Source organism: Homarus americanus, unplaced genomic scaffold (genome assembly GCF_018991925.1).
Source record: "Homarus americanus isolate GMGI-L3 unplaced genomic scaffold, GMGI_Hamer_2.0 scaffold854, whole genome shotgun sequence".
NCBI lineage: Eukaryota > Metazoa > Arthropoda > Malacostraca > Decapoda > Nephropidae > Homarus > Homarus americanus.
The window spans coordinates 8595-19703 of NW_024716320.1; the positions used below are offsets into that span (position 1 = coordinate 8595).

Below are 11109 nucleotides of genomic sequence, written 5' to 3' on the forward strand. Positions count from 1 at the left end.
GGTGGATGTTTGATGGCAAGCCCTGCCAAATAAAAAATTCATATATAACCTACGCACTTTCAGAGGCGGGTTTTATGTATGCATTAATAACTCGGGTATTTGTTTCTCGCAACATCATTCCAAATATTGCTATCCAATAACTCTATCCAAAGATAAACCTCTATGTCATTAGTGTGAGATCACTGACGGAGGAAAGATTACCTTTATATTGTCTGATCTCAATGTATAGTTATTAAATTGGATAAATATTATATACAGGGAAGCCTAGGATAATAACGGTTCGACCAACAACTTTTCGTATTTGAAACCCTAGATAATTTAGGACCCAATTCAGTTTACATCCTTATTTCATCCGTATTTACGACCACAATATAATAGAAATAAAATAAAATTACATTTTCATATTAACAATAACTAAATCCCGATATCTATTATAAAAAAAATAAAAATTTACTGTAAAAAAAAAATGAAGAGCACCATACACAAAGAAGCTGCCTTGCTAATGAGTGGTAAACAACAGTCAGAGCTTGGCGGGCCTTTTGTTTTCACGCATCTGGAACAGGAACTGGAGAAAAACTTTCTTGGGTTTCTTACAGCATTTTTGCATCCCTATTCAACATGAGCAAGAGAGCAAGTGATGGTAGTGTTGTTTCAAAAGCTAATAGAAAGTGTCTAAGCTTAGCCGAGAAACTAGATGTGTTAAAACGATATGAAAAAGGCGAGAGGTCTGTGGATATTATATGGAGCAAGCAATGAACATATTTTCTGAAGGGGATCCATTAACAGAACAAAGCATTAAAATTTAAATAAACACAAATGACCTCTACATAAAGATATAAATAATGAGAAAAGTAAGCAGCTGTGCAAGGTTCTTTTGACAGCTTTATTATTCGATGGCCTAAACCAGGGGTGGGCAACCTTTTTGAGTGTGTGTGCCAAAATCGACCAAATCTTTGATACAAAATTTTCTCTCGTGCCAACCAAAATTTCCGGGTCACATATTATTTGGTATCTTTTACGTAATGGGAGAACCTTTTCAAATAATCAGAAATCACACCGGGGTGGTAAAATCAGAGAGTTTTGTAAGAGTGATTTTATAAATCATGGGATATTGAATGAATGTAAAAATTAGTGACAGAATTTTTACTTAGTGGTTGTTCTTCCCTGTTGTTAGCGTGGATGTTTTATATTAGCATTTCAGTGTAAATCTAGTTGTCATATACATCCACACAATTTAAAGACGTTATTTTTAGCATCAGCAAAAGAGTAAACAATATTTTTGATTTGTTTATCAGATCATTCAGCCATTAGTTTTTGTAAACTTTTTTCAGTACATTACAATACCAAGCTCAATATCGATTTACTCGACTAAAACACAATAAAAGGATATAAAACTAAAGATATTCTTTTATTGATTCTTAATCCTTTATGAATGATGCATAAAAACCACAGAGAAAATATAAAAGTTATTTTACCTACAAAAATACACACTGTATTATATTAACCCTTTGGATGCGACATGCGGGTAAACCCGCCCAAAATATTATATTAATTAAATGCGACAAGCGGGGATATCCCACGGCCTTGAAAAAACTTCCCCAAATGAGACGACATGCGGAAATATTATGTATTGAGGTATAGGAGTATTTCCTGAATGCAATATAGCTTATTTTTGTAATATTTTGTTTGATATTATCTGAATATGTAATACATATCTAAATTTGCTGTTTAGTAACCAAATTGATTAAATTTATTTGCCATATACCAGACATTGATTTATACCAATTTCCTGCATTTTTGGGTATAAATGTCATTTTTTCTCTAAAATTTGCACACATATGTGAATTTTTGTTCCAGATTTGGAAAATATACTAAAAGTTCTCTAGGAAAAACATATAGAAAATGTGATTATATGAAATTCATTTTTGGCAGGATAATTGACACTTTTCAGGAACCGGCGCGAAATTTAATTACGCACCTAAAGGGTTAAACAAAAGCGAATCCTTAATATTTTTAACAGAATACATCAAATGAAAATTAGGGAACGAATAATTGTGAACCTTTTCTTTATTTAGAATCAATGAGACTTCTGCTGCTGCATCCCTGATGATAGATAATTTATATCCGGTTTATATTTTGTAACCTTGAGAGATATACATGCGCTACTAGTTTCATCAGTAAGGCTACTTCTATTATGAGACTTAACAGAGTTCATCACTGAGAACAATGATTCACAAGAATATGTAGATGAAAAAATGGTTAGTAATGTTGTTGCAAGTTTTTTTAAACAGACAAAAGTTTCTGGAATAGTATTCCAAGTCATCAGTACCTCGTTTTCGGCATTTCTCTCTCTTACTCCCTTCTCTAATCGATCCTTTTCAATACTTTCCAAGTCAGCTCTAAGCTCAACAAATTTCTGCCTCCAAATTGAGCTAGTTTGAAATTCAATCAATTGCATTTCAAAATCATCCATATCTATCCATGAAAACTTCTGCAAGTTTAGTTCATCCAGTTTTATACTGTCTGGAAACTTAATGAATTTTGCAGTCTCTTCTAATTCTCTGAACCTAGCAAATCTTGTTGAGAACTGCTCAACAGTTGACTCAATGATGTTTACAAATAGCTTCTGAAGACACTGGCAGTCTGTTTTGTCATCCTTTGTGAGATCATTGATGTATTTCTTCAGGTTTGGAAAGTATCTAAATCTTTCACTATCTACATCCCTCTTAAAAACTCCTAGTTTCATTTCAAATGCCTTTATGTAATCAAACATAACATCAAGTGTCTTACCAGAGCCTTGTAATTTAACATTTAAGTCATTTAAATGTTCACATAAATCTGCAAAAAACATTAGTTTACAAATCCACACGATGTCAGACATTTCTTTATAAGACATTTGTTGGTTAATCAGAAAGAGATTTATCTCATCCATGCATTCAACAAATCGTTTCAAAACAAATCCTCGACTAAGCCAACGAACATTGTTGTACATTGTTAGTCCTTTGTACACCGAATCCACCTCATTCAATAAATTCCGAAATTGTCTTTTATTTAAGGCACGTGCAGAAATGTAATTAATAACCTTGGTGACTGTTTGCATCACTTCTTGAAGTTCCTTTAGACCAGCTTTAGCACATAAAGCCTCCTCATGTATGATGCAATGAAAACCTATCAGCGGATGACCAACATGTTTTGCAAACAGATTTACAAATCCTGCTTCCTTACCAATCATACTGGGTGCACCATCTGTTGTGACGGATACTACTTTTGAAATGTCAATTTGTCGAATAGATAATTCGTTCACAACTGCTTTACATATGTCAGCCCCAGTGGTACGCTCAGGTAGTGTTACAAGGTTAATCATCTCTTCGCATACCTCATCATCCCTACAAAATCGAGAAAAAATTGCTAGCCTAGCTGATGATGTAATATCTGTGCTTTCATCAACACAAATAGAAAAGAACTTATATGAAGCTAAATCCTTTGTTAATTGGTCAGTTGTATTCATTTCCATCTTAAGTATCCTATCCTTAACTGTTTTTCTACTCACAGACAAATCTTTAATGCGCTGAATAATCTTGTCCTTTTCTGAAAGGTTATCAAAAAGGAAAGGAGCACATTCTAGCCATGCTTCTTTAATATACTCCCCATCACTGAGTGGCTTTCCATGTTGGGCAATAACTTTTGAAACCTCAAAACCAGCAGCAACTAAGTTGGAACTTGGCCTACCTGAAATAAATTTCATCAAAACATCAGACTGTTTTTTTGTCTTAATCATTTCACGAGAAATTAATTCTCTTCGTTCTTGCTCAGTTACATTACTTAAGTTTTTATGAACAGTTTCAAAATGTCTCTTCACAGAAGAAGTCCTACAAACAACTGATTCAGAACATAAAATGCATAATGCTTTATTATCTTTCTTAATCATGCCAAATTTTTCAGTCCAGTATTCTTTAAATTCTCTAATATCCTCTTCATTTGTATGACATCGTTTCTTGGCTGGTGGTCGTGACATTCTGTACAATCTGTAAATAAGGGGTAGAAAGCAATCATATGATGTGTAAAAAAATAATTGCTCTCTTCGCACACTTTCCAACTTTAAGTTATACTTACTTTTAACACCAACAGCTATTTCATGATTTTTGTGTGGTTATATAGTAGAATGCGTTAATACAAAACTATTTTCTTTTGTAACACTTTTGGTAGAAATGCATAATAACAGAGACATTAATTTATAAATTATTAAAAAATATAAATACAGTTGTACCCCACTTAACGCGGTCAATTGAACCCAGAGGGTCCCGCGTTAAGTGAAATCCGCGTTAAGTGAACAACAGAACATATGGGATTAATTCCAATAGAAACCGGCCCGACCCCCAAACTCCACTTTTTGAAGGCACATACCTATGTTGTAGTAAAAATAACATCTTAATTTTATGATGGTAAATGCACACAATTAATACTTAAGAGAAATAGAGAAATACAGTCGCCAAGTTAATGTCCATTCAAATAATGGACTCAACTCCCTCCCCCTCTCACACTACACAGCCGGCTAACAGATGGTCGGTCGGTCCCTCCCTCCCCCCCCCACCCCCCACCAACCGTCCCAAGGAGATGTGTGGGATAACCTCAAACTAAAGTTAGGAAAATATAATTGACATTGCTGGATTCCTTGTAAGACCAGGAATATTTTGAATATAAATGTCATATAATTTGGACAAAAGATACCATAGTTACCTAGAGAAAAATTTTTATCTAAAAATTGTAAGTTTAAAGCAAAATATATGATGTTTATATTCAAAATGATCACCAAATTATAAGAATTCCAGCAATGTAAATTATATTCTGACCGGGTAATTTGTATGAATTTTATGAGCTAAAACAAATATCTTCAGTTAATAAAAAAAAAATAATCTTCACGACACTATCTGTCAATCAAAGTACCCCACCTTGCCTCCCCCCCTCTTCCAACCGCGCGGTCAGTCCCAACCCTCCCCCCCACCCCCCACCAATCCTCCCTTCCAGAGTTTTTAACATTTAGTATTAAATAATACCTCAGATTAAAGTTAGGATAATATAATTGACATTGCTGGATTCCTTGTAAGACCAGGAATATTTTGAATATAAATGTCATATATTTTGGACAAAAGATACCATAGTTACCTAGAGAAAAAATTTTATCTAAAAATTGTAAGTTTAAAGCAAAATATATGATGTTTATATTCAAAATGATCACCAAATTATAAGAATTCCAGCAATGTAAATTACATTCTGACCGGGTAATTTGTATGAATTTTATGAGCTAAAACAAATATCTTCAGTTAATAAAAAAAAATAATAATTCTTCACAGGGTAACAGATGGTCGGTCGGTCGGTCCCTCCCTCCCCCCCCACCCCCCACCAACCGTCCCAAGGAGATGTGTGGGATAACCACTAAATTTTAATAAATAATACCTCAAACTAAAGTTAGGATAATATAATTGACATTGCTGGATTCCTTGTAAGACCAGGAATATTTTGAATATAAATGTCATATATTTTGGACAAAAGATACCATAGTTACCTAGAGAAAAATTTTTATCTAAAAATTGTAAGTTTAAAGCAAAATATATGATGTTTATATTCAAAATGATCACCAAATTATAAGAATTCCAGCAATGTAAATTATATTCTGGCCTGGTAATTTGTATGAATTTTATGAGCTAAAACAGGCAGTCAGGCAGGGTGGCGGGTGGGGCAAATCTAAAAATAGCGTCTCGGACACTCACCGCGTATATGTGGAAAAAATCCGCGTTAAGTGAAAGTTCAGCTTTGGCAAGGCACCGCGTATATGCGAAAACGCGTTAAGTGAAACCGCGTTAGGCGGGGTAAAACTGTATTGACAATATATAATGCAGTGCAGTGTTGATTTAAAGAAAATAATCTTGAATTACACCGAGAGCTAAAATTTTATGGGTGAAATGGCGCCATGGGGTGACTTCTCTTCCACCCCAATGCCTTCTCTTCTTCCTTCTTCTCCACCCCCATTCTAAATCCCATCATCATCATCATCATCATCCAGGAGCCTTCTACAAACACACCTCAAAGTAAGTGAACTTTTCTACCATTTTTGTTGAATTTAGGAAATTTTCGGTGAGCTGGAACCAATTACCCAAAAACACATTGAAACAATGGTTTCGGTTAACGAACTTTTCGGTTAACGAACGACCTTCTGGAACGAATTGAGTTCGTTAACCGAGGGGTCACTGTATATATATATTCTGTATTCACATAGTATTATAGTAGAATGCTTAATACAAGATTATTTTCTTCTATAACACCTTTGGCCAAAATGCACAATACCTGAGTTATTATTTTATGAAGCATTATTATAAAAAAAATAATATCTCGGTTATTATACATTTTGGCCAAAAGTGTTACAAAAGAAAATAGTCTTGTATTAATGTATTCTACTATATAACCACACGAAAAACATGAAATAGCTGTTGGTGTTAAAAGTAAATATAACCAAAACCGGTTCATGGGGTGTAAAAATGTGGACAGAGACTTGTGGACTCAGACATTCTCTTCACAATCACTCTCTGCATACATATACCAAGGTTTATGAAAATCAGTTGGTGGATAATAAAAAAAATAAAAAATAAAATAAATTGGTACAATTATAGGCATGCCTACACAATGCAAATCAACGAGAAAGGCATGCATGCTATCTGATCACGTGCAGATAACACTTCATAATCCTGAATATTAATAATACATTTCCCTTAGCTTTAATAATAACTTATGTTTATGGCACATACAGTATGCTGAAGAACAGGCTTCATTAACCTCTTTTGGACCTTCTGACCAGTGTGCCAGATATGTCACGCTCCATAAATATACTCACTACCAACAAGTTCATAAAATTTTCAGCAAAGGTTTGCTTTACTCACTTAAGCGGGGTGAGATCCATTATTCAGCTTAAAAAAGGTCACATTTTAGGGGCAAAATTTAAATCGCCTTGCTAAGGTAAGTTGCGCCAAATTTTCCTTGTACACAGGAGTATACAGATTCAGCAGTGTCTTAGGAACATCGATAAATTTATGGGTAAGCATGACAAACACTATGACAGCTGATAATTTGGACAGTAAATAATAACTTACTTGCACGTGGTCAGCGATTCTCCCTCTTGCTATGTTTACTTTGCTGGTTCACACTTCACACATTCACCACCAGAGGAACAATGATTAGAGAGAACGGATATGCATGTGACATTTATGGGACACTGAGCACAAAAGCCATGTTCCCTTCCATGAAAGTTAAGACACCTTTTAAGTTAATGTGCCATATAATGACCCAGTGATCTAAAAGAGGTTGACTTTTGATATAATGTTTTTAATGCAATCTCTGATAGCCAGATAATTATTACAGATCTTGGTGTAATATTTGTTTTTCTTTTAATTAAATTTAAACATTCATATAGCTGAACTTGGATTTTGCTAACCGATAAATTCTTTGCGAAACTGCAAAACTCGAAAAAATATATAAAATATTAATGATGGTAAAGGAGTCACACCACGTCTGGCCGCATGGCTAATTATTTAACAACAGAACGGGAAACAATCCTTCCACCCGCTGCCGCCAAGGCGGCATGCGGTTGCCATATAAAGGTTTTTTTTTATTGAGGTGAGCCCGGGTCTCGCGTGCTGGAAAGAAGCCGTTAGCGTGCCATGTTTGGCACGCGTGCCAAGGGTTGCCCACCCCTGGCCTAAACCATCAACTTAACTACTGTACATCAAATTCAGCATCATAAACAGTTTCAACATCAACTTCAGGTTCAGTAACAGTTTCAGCAACAGCTTTATGGAAAGCTACAGCTTCAGCCAGAGTTGAACCTGATGACTTTGTCATATGAGTAAAAACTCACACAATATTCATCGGCTGTCCTTATGTTTTAGACTTTACCGCCATTGGTGAATAGAATTTTAGTTTTACATTCGTAAATATTATTTAAAACGTATATGAACAGAACTGTTGCTTTCATATTCATATGTTGAGAAATGACGATATATTTTCACATGTACGCACTTACCGTTCATATGTTGACGTTCCCAATCATCTCGCCTTAATTCTTTACCATTAGTGGTTAGCTACTTCTAGTGTTCCATTTATTAACATTAAATAACATTAATTAAAACATACATACAGGTATTCCATTTTTTTTACATTAAGTTCACTACAGCTACAACCAGGGTCTTATTTCTTCAGTTTCTTATGTAAAACCATCGTCACTCACAAAATACAATACCATCTTGTCTCCTCGTGTGCTTTAATATTCTACGTATTATTAATGAATTGCATTGTTCATTTCACATATATAAACATTAAATCAATCAAGTACATATTCAGCAATAAACAATATTAAATCTTTTGTACATATTCTTAAAATAAATGAAGCGGTATCCTTAAACGCGCACGTATATGTTGGCGTTCCCAATCCATCTCTTTTAATTTTCTTTGCCATGAGTGGTTAGCTACTTCTATTGTTCCATTTATTAACATTAAATAACGTTACTTAAAACATATTCAGTCAACCCTCACTTTATGCGGTTAATTCAACCCACAGGGTACCGCGGAAAGTGAGAAACGCGTAAAGTGAACAACATAACATATGGGAATAATTGAAATAGAGACCGGGCCGACCCCCAAACACCACTTATTGACGACACACAACTATGTTGTAGTAAAAATATTATCTTAACTTTATGATGGTATGCACACACAATTAATATAGAAGAGGTTAGGTTAGGAAAAATAAAGGTTAAGTTAGGAAAAATAAAGGTTGGGGTTAACACTTACGTTAGTAGAAGAGATGGGTCGGCGTACGGGAATGGAGGCTGGTTCCGAGGCAGAGGGCAGGCTACTGGTCCTCAGGTGAGTCACCATCACTGTCATCCACACTTGTCAGGGCCTCCCTGACAAATCCCTCAAAGTCATCTTCACTGTCTCTACCTCTGTCACTATCACTGGCCTGGGCTGGCTGTGGTGGGTTGCGGGCGAAGAACTCTGTTATGCTTTGCTGACGGCTGGTGTTTATGTTGTTGTGATAAACCTTGATGTAGGGCTCCATAGTCTGCAACAGCTGGGTAGTGAAGATTTCATACCTGTTTGAGTCAGGGTCGTCGGAAAGGAGGAGCTTGACTTTCTCGATACACTCGATGGCACCCCTAACGTTACTATGGGATAAGTGGTGTTCTTCTTGGGATGACGCACCACCTGCCTCTTCACTGACGTCATCATCATCTACCATCTCATCGGTAGTCACATCAGGATCCCTTATCACCTCCAGGATGTCGTCGTTGGTGGTCTCGGAGAAGCCTGCAACTGTAACACTCTGCGCAGCTTCTCTGGCAAGGTCCACTGCTACTGCAACAGTCTGAACCTCACCAGTCACAGATTGACTCTGCCTAACGGCCGGAATGCCTTGCAACACATGTCTCCATGCGTGACGAACAGTTGCTACAGACAGCTGATCCCATGCCTCCACCAAGAAGTCCACAGCTTTCTTGATGTTGAATATTCTCCAGAATTGTTTTAAAAGTACCTGTTGCTCTGCCAACTGTTGATCCTCGTCGTCTTCGCTCTTGCTATCGGTGGTGTCACTTAGGTTATGCAACTCTTCCCTGGTGTTGGTGTAGTCGTTCAGGAGCTGGAATTTTTTAGTAGAGAATGCAGCTTTTACATTACAGATTAACTCTTGGTTCATGGGCTGTAATATAGACGTAGTGTTGGGAGGAAGGAAGACCACTTTTACGTTGGGGTGACGATCTAACAGTAGGGGCGAGTGTCCTGGTGCGTTGTCCAGCAGCAACAAAATCTTGAATGGCACATTCTGTTGCTCACAGAATTTCTTCACATCGGGAACGAAACAGTCATCAAACCAGGAGAGGGACAGTGTAGAGAACATCCACGCCTTACGTGTAGTCAGCCAGTGGACATTTAGCTTGGTCATGTCCATGCTCTTGTAAGCGTGCGGCTTGCGTGCTGTGTGGATCACCGATAACTTGAGCTTACAGGTACCAGAGGCATTGGTGGTAAACAGGACGGTGATGCGCTCCTTCTGCAACTTCCAGCCCCGAATCTTGCTGGCATTCTTCACAATGAAGGTCTTGGAAGGTAGCTTTTTCCAAAAAAGACCAGATTCGTCCATGTTAAACACCTGGTCGTCGGTGTACTGTCCTTCCTCCATAATCTCACGTAAAAACGGAGGAAATTCCCTCGCAGCAACACGGTCAGCACTAGCTTCTTCACCAACAATGTTGATATTGGTGATGTTGTTCCTCTTCTTAAACCTCTGTAACCACCCAGAGGAAGCATTAAAGGGTTTGGGCTCTGTAATTTCCATCTTTCGTGACACTGCAGCATACAGTTCACGTGCGTACTCCTTAAGAGAGCGCGTGTCCACCGCCACGTTCCGTCGCGCCTGACGCACCAAGTAGCTCACAAGTAATTTTTCCGTCTTGAGAAGCACATGGTTGTGGAAATACTTGATCATAGAAGCACCTGTAGACTTTGTGATCTTCATGTGCTCCTTTATCTTGGCTGCATCCTTCTTTATCGCCCGGATCGTAGATTCGTTCACACCATGCTGGCGCGCCAAATCAACCTGTCTTGTTCCTTTCTCCAACTCTTGGATGATCTTGTACTTCACCTCATAGCTTAAGGAATGTCGTGTCTTCTTTGGCTTAGGGCGGCTACAAAACAAAGAAATAATAGATAGGCTTCATCGGAGCGCAACTTTTGTCTTTGACTCCGATCGTTCGTTATGCATATTTTAACATTTTTAACATCCTCTTTGATGTGTTAATGCCTTAAAATCATTTGCATTTTTATTTTCGTAATTTTTAACAATATTATAGAGAAGAATAGGTCTGATAATAAGTAATGAACACATTAGTATGAATAAATAGACAGCGAAACGAACATTTGATATGAACCAATCAGCTAGCTAATAGAAATGAGGGTGTGGCTTCTGGGCCAAGCTTGTGTAAAGTGATTATAGTAGTAGTAGGATGTTTCCTTTCCAAGTGTTTGTTTATATTTAAATTAACACTCCCCCCCCCCCCTTGT

General features: G+C 36.9%; 1 protein-coding gene across 2 annotated transcripts; it reads right to left on the minus strand.

The window, feature by feature from the left end:
- Positions 1–1907: 1907 nt before the first annotated feature.
- Positions 1908–7702, minus strand: LOC121858122 (general transcription factor II-I repeat domain-containing protein 2A-like). 2 transcript variants are annotated; one of them, XM_042354350.1, is made up of 2 exons: positions 7143–7702; positions 1908–4025 (listed from the first exon to the last, which is right to left on the minus strand). In XM_042354350.1, exon 2 carries the CDS (start codon positions 4013–4015, stop codon positions 2078–2080), a length of 1938 nt encoding a protein of 645 aa, XP_042210284.1. In that variant the 5' UTR covers positions 4016–4025; positions 7143–7702; the 3' UTR covers positions 1908–2077. The 2 variants fall into 2 exon arrangements, with proteins under 2 accessions (XP_042210284.1, XP_042210283.1); XM_042354349.1 differs by having other exon boundaries at positions 6933–7702.
- Positions 7703–11109: the final 3407 nt, after the last annotated feature.